This window comes from Diadema antillarum, unplaced genomic scaffold (genome assembly GCF_040938485.1).
Source record: "Diadema antillarum isolate AM-2024a unplaced genomic scaffold, OU_Dant_1.0 seq00000692_RagTag, whole genome shotgun sequence".
Taxonomy (NCBI): Eukaryota; Metazoa; Echinodermata; class Echinoidea; order Diadematoida; family Diadematidae; genus Diadema; species Diadema antillarum.
In genome coordinates, this window is record NW_027271597.1 from 1,105,252 (window position 1) to 1,118,498 (window position 13,247).

Below are 13,247 nucleotides of genomic sequence, written 5' to 3' on the forward strand. Positions count from 1 at the left end.
GCTCATTGATATGATTGTCAATAATCATCGGTGGAAACAAATACATATTTTTAACAAATTAAAAACACACGCCGCATAAGATATGCGACAGGAGGCAAGAGGAGAGAATGATAAAAGTCATCACAACTATGGTAAAGATTATCTCTTTCACACACTGGATCCAGGTAATCTCTTTGTCATCGATTTCGGCTCTACATGTTGCATCGAACATCAAAGAGATATTTTTTATAAGTGATCATGTGCAATAATTAGAGGCAATGCAAAAGAGACTACTAGTATACGATTGGAGTATTATGGACAAAAAGATATTCTTATGTACTGAGCTATGTCATGCGTTATCGATCATGCATCATAACACGGTTTGAGGACTCGATGGCAAATGCGATGTGTATTTTCGTTGTGTGTATATAAAAGGTACCGTAGTTATTTTTTTCCCCCCAACCGCGCGCTCGCCAGTTTCTGCATGCATGCGATGCTCTCTTTTGTATCAGCTCGAGAGTATCCCAGTCATTCAACAATCGCGCGTGGAGCGCTAACAGAAGAAAACATGGCGGGTTTGTACAGAACGGAGTCGAACACTGGTTTCATACAAGTATGGGTTACCGTGATACTAGGGATTTTACAAGTCATCCCGTCATACATAGATACCGCCAAAGCACAAACGGAAGGTAAGATCATGTATTTGTGTAAGTTTTGCCCGATCACTACTGTATCATATCTTCTTTTTCACGTTGAAGTCGTATCTTGCAAATGGCTCTCGACGGGCACAGCGATCGGGCAACAACACGCATTTGCTGGCATGCCATGCCTGTTGAGTACTCGAGAGGTCTTCTCTCGATCTGTCATACAGTTTCCGATTTACAAGATTTGTTATATTTCACTATCTTCTTTACGAACATTAACAAAATATTAACAGAAGTTTTATATTACATTGGGACATATTTACGCTTACTGATCCTTTGTTGATCAACAATGTCATAGCATAACAAGTTGAGTACATTTTTGCTACGGCATCAGGAAGTTGTGTGTGATACGTAGCCAGAGAAACTACGAATAGCATTACTATACAGATGTTTTGTTATTGCGGATATGGTTGAATCCCCACTGTAGTGAAGCGATTTGCATATATCGCGGGTAGTACTGCAGAGTGTAGAATAGGGTCGTGTTGAGTGGTGTGATGTTGAAGGGTTCTTTGTTACCTTTGTATACGAACGAGTGTTGCTTCTCTGTTACTGTTGACGGGAAGGTGGCACACGTTTTTTTTTTTCTTCAGTAGACATCTATGCCCTTATGGCTACTGTATGCAGATGTAGACTGAAGCGACTGATCTACCACTAGCCTCTAGACTCTGTGACTGTACCCCTACCACTGCACTGTCTCAATATTAAATGTGCACCGTAACATAGTGATGGGCACCTAGTCCTAGTTGGATAATGCAGTCAGTAGGATAGTTTACATTGTAGGACACAAGGAGCCAGGACTAGACTCTACTTGGTAGTGGCATCTGACTATTGCATGATAGACAAGATCTAAGCATTCAATTTTTTATTTTTTATTTTTTATTTTTTTTGAAAAGCTAATTTTTTTTTTCTTTTCCTCAGCGAAGTCTTGTTGTAGCGGTTGTACTACATGTATGTAGCTTCTATACAAAGTGGTTGAGCGCATGTGTGTGCAGCCCCTTATATCTTTCTCTCTTTTTTTTTTTTCATTTTTTTCCCTCTTCATTTTGAGGTATTCCTTCCTTCCTATTTATCATTTCTTTGTGGGTTACCTCTTATCTAACTTCCTTTCTTTCCTACTCGATCTTACTTTCTGCCTAAACTAATCATTCTTTGTTTCCTTCATAGGTTATCTTTCCTTCCATTTAGACATACCTTTCCTTTCCTTTCTTTCCAATATCTGTTTCTTATGTTTCGTTCTGATGTATCCTTTTCTTCCTAATGTCATGGTGCTATCTAAGCACTTGTCCGATTACCTGGGGCAAGTGAAAATCAAATTTGGGCAAATTTTGTGCACAGTGAGAACAAATGCTTGCCCAAATTGGGCAAGCAAAAAGTTTTGAAGCCACCTTTTTTTTTACTTATTCCCCCAACAAATCCACAAAATCAACCATACAGAAGCCCAAAGATAATGGCTGTTTAGTGATGCAACATACTAAATACCTCATTTCAGCAACTTTCCAACACTTACGTGCAAAAGGCCCAGTGCAATGCAACGGCAACACTTGATCAGACCAAGTTGGTTAATCTATTGTGTTTAAGTGTGCAAACCAATGTGTGCTGTTTATTCAAATGATTGTGTTTGTTTAAGCCCTTGAACTGCTCATGATTCTTATTCTATTTCCTTATATTTTGGACTTGATTTTCAGGTATTAAGTAAAATTAATCTTCGGGCAAATGTTTCGTAGCAAATTTGAAAATGCTACTGGCACAACCGGGCAAGTGATGAAATAAAGTTATGTAGCACCCTGCAATGTATTTCCTTTTCAAGCACTAGGAACTTTTTCTTTTCTTCCTATTCATCTTTACTTTCATCCAGTTTTGAAATCTCTTATTCTATTATTCTACTTGGTGTTTATGTTTGTTTTCAATCTTTGATTCTTCTTTGCTTTCCATTTTTTTTAAACATAGCCATCTCTCCCTTGCTTTTCTTTATAATGCAAGTTTCTCTTCTTTCTTTCCTTCCATGATTTTCTTTTTATTTTAAGTGTGTACTTCTATTTTATAAACCTTTTGTTTCATTTTTTCCAGGTTCATCTTTTTAGTAGCTTTTCATTCATTTCCTTTCCCCCTTTCCTATCCTTTCTCGTTATATTTTAATCTTGTCTTAGTACCACATTTTTCACAATCTTTCATTCACATACACACCCTCACAGACACACACACATACTTGTATACAGCACTCATACATACACACACACACACACACAACTCGAACAACCCCAAACTTCAATCAACTGCTTCCACAAGACTCGGTACAAGCTGAGGGAAAGGCAGAAAACAGGAATTTTTAAAGATAACATAGGAGAACTTGTTGTGACTGCTATGAGATCGCTATATGCAGATCAGTCGCTGCGCTAGCTGCTGTGCCGTGAACGTGTTTTGAAGCATTTTGCTAGTGTCCCACACATTTAGCAGACCGGTACGTTGTAAGCATTCCTTCCAATAGTTCTATGTGATTCTACCAAGTACGTCTGAATCACCATGAAACATATTGAGGGAGGAAGTAAGCACAAACACAGTTGAAAAACAAAAAGGACTTCTGCCAGAGCAATGTATTTAATCATCTCTCTCCCTCTCCCCCTCTTTCTCTTTTTCTTTTTAACAGCATTCGTTCAGTCGGACATCAACGACCTCCGTCAACTTGTAGAAGAAGTGGCATTGAAGGTAAAAAGTGATCATTTACAGGACAAGCAAGGACAGGTTACATTTGCCACAAAACTGGTTTAATATGTCTTTGGCCGTAATGTATTCTGTGTCTTTGGTGTCCCTGTACATGCAGTTTTTTGTTTGAAATTACTTAAATGTAAATACACCTGTGATGATTTTGTTCTGATGAGTTGAAACATTGTAATTCCTGAAATTTTTCCTTTTTCATAATAAGATAACTGTTCAATAGACAAAAAGGTTAAAGTCAAAACTGTAAGTAGCGTGGGATCAGACTAGAGAATGGAGAACGTTTGCACATATTCTATTATAGAGTGTCATGCTGTACCAAATTTTTTGACAGTCATTCCAAGATATTCAGTATTGCCAAGAGAAGCTGTGCTCAATGCAACATTTGATAATCTGAATTTCATACATTCAGTTTAGTTCAAAGGTATTTTGATACATAAATAAATTGGTCACATATTGTTTGATATTTCCCTGATTTGTTGCTTTGAGACAATGCCAATCAAGGCTTATCATTAGAGTTAGATTTGCCTGTATTTTGATTGATATTTCTGACTCGAAACAAGTGCATTGTGTTCAATTTCTGTACTGTTTAAGTGTACCCTTATTTTGTGTCACTGAGTGAATGGTTACTTTGTTCATTCTGGTAATGATGTTTGAGCAAATAGCGATGCAAACAGTTAGTTATTTAGGGAATGCCAAAGAACAGTTGCCAAAATGAACATTTCTGAAAGCTTGCAAAAGCAGCACGATTACTGACCGAAAAATCCCCCAGGATGGATGCTAATATAGCATGCAGTGCTGGTAAATCCATCTGAAATGAAATCTCAGATTTCCAATTTGGCGACTGTTCACTCCCCTCTCTTACCTCCACTCCTCCCCTACCACAACACACACGCACACAAACACACACAATCATTTCCCCCATTGCTGTGTGGTGGTACATGCACTTTACTACATACCTTGTGTTTGAAGAGCATGGTAATCTGTTTGCCTAATTTGCATATAACTGGGGCCCTTAGTCTATTGTAGAAGGGGTATTGGTATTGCATGGTCATTAGGAAATTCTCCCACAGTGAGGAGAGCTAACAATAGGGTCATTCATGATGTAGTTGTTTAGGTTTCATAGCATTGAAACCTTATGTTGATAGACAGTCAGCTTTTAGCATGTGGTACAAATGTAAGTTGTACACTCGTTATACCCGAGAGCTGTCTAGTCTCCATGAATATATAGTATGATGCTCCTTGAAACTTTAATGTCTATTTACATGTCATCGCCGTAGAGAATATAAAAACATTCCCCTGATTTGGAGAATATGTGTTTTACTGTTGAGATGTATGTACTGCAAAGGTATAGACCTCCCTGATTGTCCCTTGAACCCAAGTGTGATGTATGTAAATTTTGACACCCTGATGTGACCATGTTGTCATTTATTGTTGTGCAGAAAAAACAACAACAAACTTTCAAACTATGTTATTTGCCTTGTTCAAGCCAGAAGAGACCAATGCAAATGCTGTATAGGGTCCAGTTTTCCATTTCTAATGCTCAATCTTTTTTTAAAAAGATTTTAAACAGCAACAACAACTACAACAACAACAACAACTACAACAACAACAACAACAACAACAACAACCTCATTATTGCAAAACATCTCAGCCTAGATAAACATAGATCTCTGGGCTAAAGATAGATTGTACTTGAAGTGAAATGTATGGTCTGACATGATAATGAACAAAGTCATGTTTATACATTGGATAAAGGGATGACCAAGTGCCTCTGGGGAACAGAAAGGGATCTTTCAAGTTATGGCTACCAGTACCCTGAAGAATTCCTGGTGTTTACATGGGCTATACTTTACTGACTTTTTGGCTTTTGTTGTACATCATCATTTTTTCCCTTCCTAGGTTATTGTGTATGTTATGAGTATTGTAAAAATCTTATTGATTTTCCTGTTACACAGTGTGTTTGTGATAGTGTTACAGTATTACCTTGTGTCTGTTTTGTATTCATCTGAAGAGATGGGCCACTTTGAAACTGAAGAACAAGACATCTTAAGATGCATGAAATTGCTACAGAACTGTGGCTAAAAATAGTACTAGGGTTTGTAGGAGCTTTTTGTCTCGTTTAATCTTTTATGTCACACTGTTGCACAGAGCTATGTGTGCTGGCTGCGTCAACAGGTACAAGGTATCAAGGTACTTCCAGCGTGGCTCTTACATTACAGGCAGTGCATAGATAGTGAGGGTACCCAGTACATGCATTTCTGTCTCCTTTCATTTTCTCTCTTTTTGTTTGTTCTGTGCGAGTCTTTAGACTCCACTTCCCTTGTACAGGTCATTGCAACCTACACTGATAATACCAGCACCCTCACTTACATATTTCATTCCCTCCATTCTGAACTCGGTTACTTTGCATAATGACTAGGAACCATGCATCACATGAAATAGTTTGGTGAAAGATCTATCCTAGTGGACCTTTTTGTACAATTTATAATGGAATATTTAGATGTCACACTCATTCAAGAAACAGTAAAGTTGTTTACAATCACATTTGCATCTTATATCACATATGGAGTGATGACATCACTAAAGAAAGATTAACTTGTGTGATTGTGATTAGTTATAAGAATTAAGTGTTGTTGGAAAACATGAATTCTGATATTCCATACCTTTCTTGATTGTCGTCCTATTTTGAGAAACTTTTAAAAAGTTTTTTTTTTTAAACTTTGTTTTAAACCATCTGCGTCTAACCTAACATCCCACCTTCAAATTTTTATTCCCGTCGCAAAATGTATGGGATGTACCATAACCCGCACCATTATTGAAGCAGTTCATTTCTGACATTGCGTTTGTTGCTTGCTGAACAAAAAAGAACCAGGCATTGAAATGAATGAAAGAAAGAAAATCAATAGGCGGTGCAGAAGTCTGGAACCAGTGAAAAGCAAACTTGAATGCTATGGACCGAGGCTCATTAGTGAGTCGCGGTATCAATCAATGGATGTGGCTAGGGCCAACGGAGAGCGGAGGTGAAAGTAAAGAGGGATTTGGGATATTTTTCTCATTGTACATGAAGCTTCCATTATGGCATCCTCATCACAACATGATACCTTTATTCATGAAGTCATTGTTAGCTGGGATGGAGCTACATTACATTACAGTGCAGTGTCAGGTCATGTTCAAGCTATAATAAACTGTGATACATGTACACAGACTAAGATTGAGACAAAAGAGTATGATAACGGTTTCAGTATCATCTGACTCGGAATGAGGAAGCTTCAGAATTACAAAGTATCACATCATTTTTCACTGCAGCCACAAATGCAAATCAGATACGGTCACGATATCATTTCATCACATTATCTCTCAGTTTGTTCAGAGAAAGCACAGATATCAGTTTTAGCTGATGATTTGGCAACTGCAATGCAACACCTTTTCCCTAGCCTTTTTCAAAAGCCCTCATGCTGTTGCTAGTGCTAAGATTTTCCACTGGAACGACCTGAACCCAAACATGTTGATTTGTGAGGGTCTATTGACATCTTGTAGACCAAAGTGCTTAGACTACATGTGTATCATTCATGAGCCAAGAAAAAGCTTAACCAATGACCACTTCTTCTGAATAATGCAATTAGTCACTTTGACCACTGGAATGACTAAAATGCCCATCAGCTGTCGGTGCACAAGCTTCTATGGATGGAGCTCTGTCGATTGCTATGATTTTTGCTACTAAACACTAGCAGTAAATTAGTCCACATCATAATCGTTATCAGCCAGTTTATAAGGCCAAATTATATTTCATATGCTGATCTTTTTAAATGTCTGTGCAAATACTTTAGTAATAAATTAGCCTAAAACTTCTGTAGTGGGATTTGTGTTTGTAAGTTTGATAGTATATCAAGATGTGACTGTTTTCTAAAATGGAGTATACACCCCTGATTTTAATACAAACTGTCAAGCTGTCGTACAGTAGCTGTCTACAATATGCCACAATCCATCTCCTGATTGTATTTGGTAGCTACAGAAGAACATGGGTCAAGGGTTACCTCTTCCTACCATCTGGTTCAGCAGGAAAATTAAAAGCACTATCTTTTTTTTTTTGTGGGGGGGAGGTGGGGGCTGTGAATGTTTGGATGTCTTCCAATTTCCTCTCCAATTAAAAAAAAAGGTTCATGAAAATGCATAATAAACTGTCGTTCTGAGATATGACTATTTCAGAATACATGGTATGTAATTAGTACTGTAAAAGTAGGACTGTTCACGTGCATTTTAATCTTGCGAATTTTGTTAGGGCCAATATTCACGGAATTAAAATGCATGTGAAAGTTCTTGTCTACACTATATGCATAAATGCCAGAGACAATTCAGGGAAATTTCCTGTCGTAAAAAAAGGTTGTTGGCTCCAATTTTGAAAAATTTCATACTGTGAACATATCTTTCCTTACAATACATTTGTACTTCATTTGGTCAAAAATACAATAACAAGCACAATTGAAAGTCAGAGCAATGACACTTAAAGAATACAAATTCAAAAGGCAAAAGAAAAAATTCAGGCCAAATGCATGCTGACTCTTTAAGAGAATTTTTAATGGCTGAATGTTGAGGAATCCTCTTTCATGGCAGTGCCGGGCACATGGCCTGAACACCTGCCATTGTTTTGGTGCCTCGACACCTCTTTTCACGTGTAGTAATCCTCATTTGATTTGTACACTGACAGACTGATCAAACTATGGTGATAGCTGATACTCTACCTGAATTTCATCCTACTTGATTATCTTTTTGGATGATCGTAATATTGTAAAAGAACACAATATTCATGATACCAAATGTTTAGGGAAATATTGAATGAATTTGCTTCCAGGAATATACATGGAATTAATGACATCAGTTTTTACATGGGAAAAACAAAAATCAGAGTCTGAAATTACATGTGGTTGCATTTAGTTTTGTATATAAATTTCATTGTATGATTGCTACCTGCTATTCATTCTCATTGTGAATGCAAATGTTCATAAATCTTCATCAAGCTCTTGGGGCAAAAAAGAAAAAAAATGTATAGACTACGAATCTACTAAGAAAATTTTAGGAAGTTGTCACAGTCAGCAGTTTTGTACAGTACCATTCTTGAAAGAATGTGTGTGAAATATTGTCATCTGATTCCTCAAACCAGGCAGGTAAAAGAGAAAGAGGAATTGTGGGGTGGGAAAAACCCCAACCGCGATGGGTTTCACGCAGACACCCACAGATATCTCTGTGCTGGTATTGTGAGTGTTGTGATGGAGGGCTGCCTGTTGATATCCCCAAGCCAATGGTTTGACAGTGTGTAAAATATCCATTGGCCATTTTCCACTCCCCACCCCCAATCCACCTCTCAGTGCCATTGAGAAAGCTCATCAACCGTGGCAAGGGTCTATTGTTGCATGAACAATGCTCAAAACCCAGACTTCGGCAGAGGGAGTGGAGAATCAATAGATCTGTGTTTTTGTGTATGTGTGTGTGCGTGCACTTGTAGTAGTTTGTTGGATAGTGTTATGCATGTACTTACAATATTATAGAAATTGAAATCATTTCCTAGGATATTCCTATTGGTACTCTGAAATGTCCAGAGATCTGTAATTTTCTGAAACCTTTAAATGAAAAAGATTAAATTTTAGAAAAGCTGCTTTGTCTGAAAGTCTGCTATCCCCTGCCTGATTTGTGTAGCAAGAGTCAATGCCAAATGTATTCATAATCATATAGAGTCATTTACATCAGTGGTAATGCCAGTCCTAAGCCCTGTTAGTGTTACAATGAGACCTTGATATTTGGCATCAATTATGAATCACAAGAATTGTAGTTACATGTACCATTTAGATTTGAAACATGGAAATGCTTCATTTGTAAGTTGTTGCCTACGTTTTGCTATGGTAATTGCAGTTCTCGTACTTGTATGCAGCAATTGTTGTGAAATTTGTTTATTTTTCTTTTTATGAAAGAGGGCCATGTACTTGCTTTTTACTATTTGCAGAATACTGGTAATCAAGACTCATTCAAAAGATGGCAATTAGCCGTCCAAATGATGTGCAATGTCTGACTGTAATTTTCTGTAATTGGAGTGGATAGTGTGACATGTCAAAACAAAGCCTGAATCACCTAAACGAGGCAAAATTACATGTAGTTTGATTTTGTTCAATTGGTGTTCTGCAGTCCCAGTGCCATAGCACTTACCAGCCACTCATAATGTACCCACACATTGTACAGAGTTAGGCACTTGAGATGCCTTTTCATTTAGATGCATCGTTTCTTATGAGACAATACTTTACATGTGCAGTATATACTTGAGACATATCTTCAGTGATGTTTACATTACCTGTTCTACAGGCTAATCTTGTAGTATATGATGATAGCTGCATGCTCAAGCAAAGCTCTGTAGACCTATAAACTGAAAGTATAAAGTGCAATGTGTATCTTTATACCGGATGATAACCATTATTAATGTTTATTATATTTGATTTCAACACCATGAAAAATAAATCATACTTTGGATAGATATGGTACAAAGGTAAGACTTGAAATGAAGTACAAAGTCACTGTGTACACAGATGGCCCAGATACAGCTTTACCTGTGTAGGAGGGGTTCTTGGTTCTCATCTGACTGCAATAAGGAAGACAAGATGCATGTACTTTATCTAGTAATGCACTTCTTACTCTGTTGTCAGCAGCCATGAAGTGTGTCCTACTTGTAAGCTGTAATGGAGCATCTATTAGGCTCTTCATTACATTGTAGTGCCATCTGCAGTCTGTGGAAGGCAGGAAATACACAGTAGATACGATAAAGTTTGGGGCTACTGAACAGAAATAAGTGCAGTACTATCTGGAAAAAGATAAGAAATCATGGGGGAAATATTACAATATGTGTTGTTTGTTTGTTTGTTTTTTGATAAAAATTACACTGGAGTTTGAATTGGTGAATTAGATATTTGGCATACTTGTACATGCTTAACTATGCCCTGAGCATTTGAAGAAAATAGAGGAAAGAAATTAAAATAACAGTTTAATTTTCTTGCTTGTACGTACATGAGGTCTTGTCTGTGGATGCAGAGTAAACATTGAAACCATTACTTAGATTGCCATGGCTGACTTTTAAGCTATCCCCAAGTCCTGGCAATTAACCTATTTTTACTTTATACAAGTGAAGTTGCCATAAATAAAAAGACTGCAAGGTGTACTTCATGATTTTATGATCGGTAGATACAGAGCTCTGACGATAAAAGCTGTCATTGTGTATGATTGCTCAGCCATAGTTCAATGTCTACAAGTGGGAGGTGTGTAATTGCAGTGGTGATATTTTCCCAGTGTATGTGTATCAACAGGCTATCTCTCTACCAGGCTGGGTTATATGTCCTACCATAGTGAATAGGGCATCTGCTCCTCTCCAGTGTCTGTGACAAGCCAAGCAAGCTGCTGTCACACTGGTAGCTATCTCACATGCAATCCACTCTTCCCGTGGACGTGTACCACATTGTACTTGTACGTACATGGCTGAGGGACTCCAGTCATTACCTGGAGTAATAGGCAGTCAGTTTCCCCTCCATTGCTAGCAAAGGTCAACTGTGATACAGTGTTGGGGCAGCAGTATTGGTTAATGTATTGTTGATATATAGGCCTATACTAGAATGCATTAATTAGCATGCTACCATTAGTGGGGATTGTAGTAACGTAATTGAACTGCCACTGACAGCCTGGGCCAAGTTTTGTGTGTAACTAGCAAATGAAGAACAAAGTTGTCACAGGTGATGTTACAGTAACCCTGTGAGTTCCATGGGATTGTTGCCCAACTGCAAGGGTAACCTTTCAATTCTTAAAGGTATTGTTTACCATTGAAGGCAGTGATTTAAAAAAAAAATGTTAGAGTTATCACATTTGTTGCATTAACATTTATGTGTGGGTCAGTTGTATCACATAACATCCCACCATATAAACAATTGGCGATAAAGTCGAAAATATTAGGAGATATCAGTATATTTCTCAATAAACCATAACTGTAGACGGTTTATTCTAGAAACTATTTTATTATAAAGTTTTATTGTTCATATTTTGTATATTTAATAGTACTTAACATGGATTCCACTGATTAACATTTTTACATTGGTTGTTGCCATCCCTGACTCACATTTTAGAACTATTTTGAAGCACGAAAAGTTGGGTTTTTGTTTCGTCTTCAAATGGTAAATAATGCCTTTAAGAAGCACAGGGGTAGTTGGGGAAAATTTTCTTCTTTAAGTCTCCTTTTAGGATAAGTTCTTTTTCAGGAAATTGTGTAGATTTAAGAATTTGATTACTGTATATGGCAGTTGAAAACTGTCATGCGTAAGTTGAGAACAAGATGCACCCAGTCTCTGGCTAAATTTGCAAATGGTCCGACCAATCCAGAAGTCCAATCCAGTAGTCATGGCTGCGTCTGTTAATGTCAGTGGCAGTTTTCAGATTGGACAGTTCTGTGATTCATTAGAAAATGATAACTGAAAGGATCTTGAAGGACAATACCCCAATAATTAAAAAAAAGCCATAGTATAACAAAGTATCATTTGTGCTTGATATGCCATGTTTATGCGCAGCAGTAAACAACAACAATTACAACAAAGACACATCCCAGAATACATACAATTTCATAGTCCTGATGTGTAATACACATGTGTCATATCTTTTTGTTACCACAGTTTGGAGTACTGCAGTATATGACTTTATAGGGTTGTGAGTTACAGTAAAAGTGGATATTTTCATGCATTCATGCGACCAGAAACTAGACCAAAAATAAAAACATGCCAATATTTTTGCATGTCATATGTTCCACCAATAACTGTCTTGATTCCTTCCGCGGAATTAAAAACACACGAAATTCATCTCACTCAGCCTAGCGGGAAAGATAACTCGTGTGAAAATAACCACTTTTACAGTAAATGCAAACTGTGTGTGACAGTGCTAGCTCACGACTTATCTCTATGGATTCATGTAGATGGCAAACAGTGACTGCACTCTCTGATTCTATGGAATGATTTGCATAGGTATATGAGAGGATAATAATGCTTTGTATTTATTTCTTTATCTTTCCCTGCAGAGTGACCTGTCCAGTCAAACTTTTACTATAGGCGAAAATGGGTGAGTAAACAATCAGATCATGTGTGATTTCTTAATAACTTGACTGCAGCATATGTGTTACGTGTACATGCTTTTGTGTATTTCTGTGTATGAAGTCAGGAATGCATTTAAAGGAAAATGGAGAGATGCCAATTTCACTCTTCACAACATAATCAAGCTTCATTTCATGAGTAGATCATGAGCATGTATCCTTTTATAAAAACTGGAAGAAGGAAGAGTGGTTTCAAATTTAGAAATCTCATACGGGAAAATATTTTTTCAGCCAGAGTATATTTGGAAATAAGATATGGAGAAACCAAAGGTGTTTGCTTTCCTTTTGAGACTAGGTTCAAAATGGGAATCATAATGTGCACATGAAGGTAAAGCAATATTGCTTGATGATAACTAGTAGGCCCTATACATGCCAACCTTATGTATGATTGTGTTCATGGCGTATAGCAAAGTTATTCTTCAATAAGTTGTATACTTTCATATTGAAATTGTTGGAACCAATCAAAAGATTACAATTCGCTGAAAAGATTCATCTGATTTCTACTGATTGTGATAAAACGAACATTCATCTAGAAGATTACAATATTTTGCTTGTGACTGGCCTAGTGTTGGAGTGGAAGTCATGTGGTAGTCATTGTGACTTTTCTGGAGTTGGTGTTATTACTGCAAATTGGTCACAACAGTTGTGTGGTCTTTTGTTTTTAAATGTGTCAAGACATCCTTTGGCAAATT

The 13,247-nt window shown here is 37.3% G+C and overlaps 1 protein-coding gene across 1 annotated transcript in view; it reads left to right on the plus strand.

Annotated features, from left to right (window-relative positions):
* Positions 1-529: 529 nt before the first annotated feature.
* The window catches only part of LOC139737408 (transmembrane protein 131-like), a gene marked incomplete at its 3' end in the record, with an annotated part of 69,717 nt that continues 56,999 nt past the window's right edge, over positions 530-13,247 (plus strand). The window contains exons 1-3 of the mRNA XM_071648085.1: positions 530-668; positions 3,328-3,386; positions 12,484-12,524. Of these exons, the coding sequence (XP_071504186.1) occupies positions 548-668; positions 3,328-3,386; positions 12,484-12,524 (221 nt within the window). The remainder of the gene's footprint in view (positions 669-3,327; positions 3,387-12,483; positions 12,525-13,247) is intronic.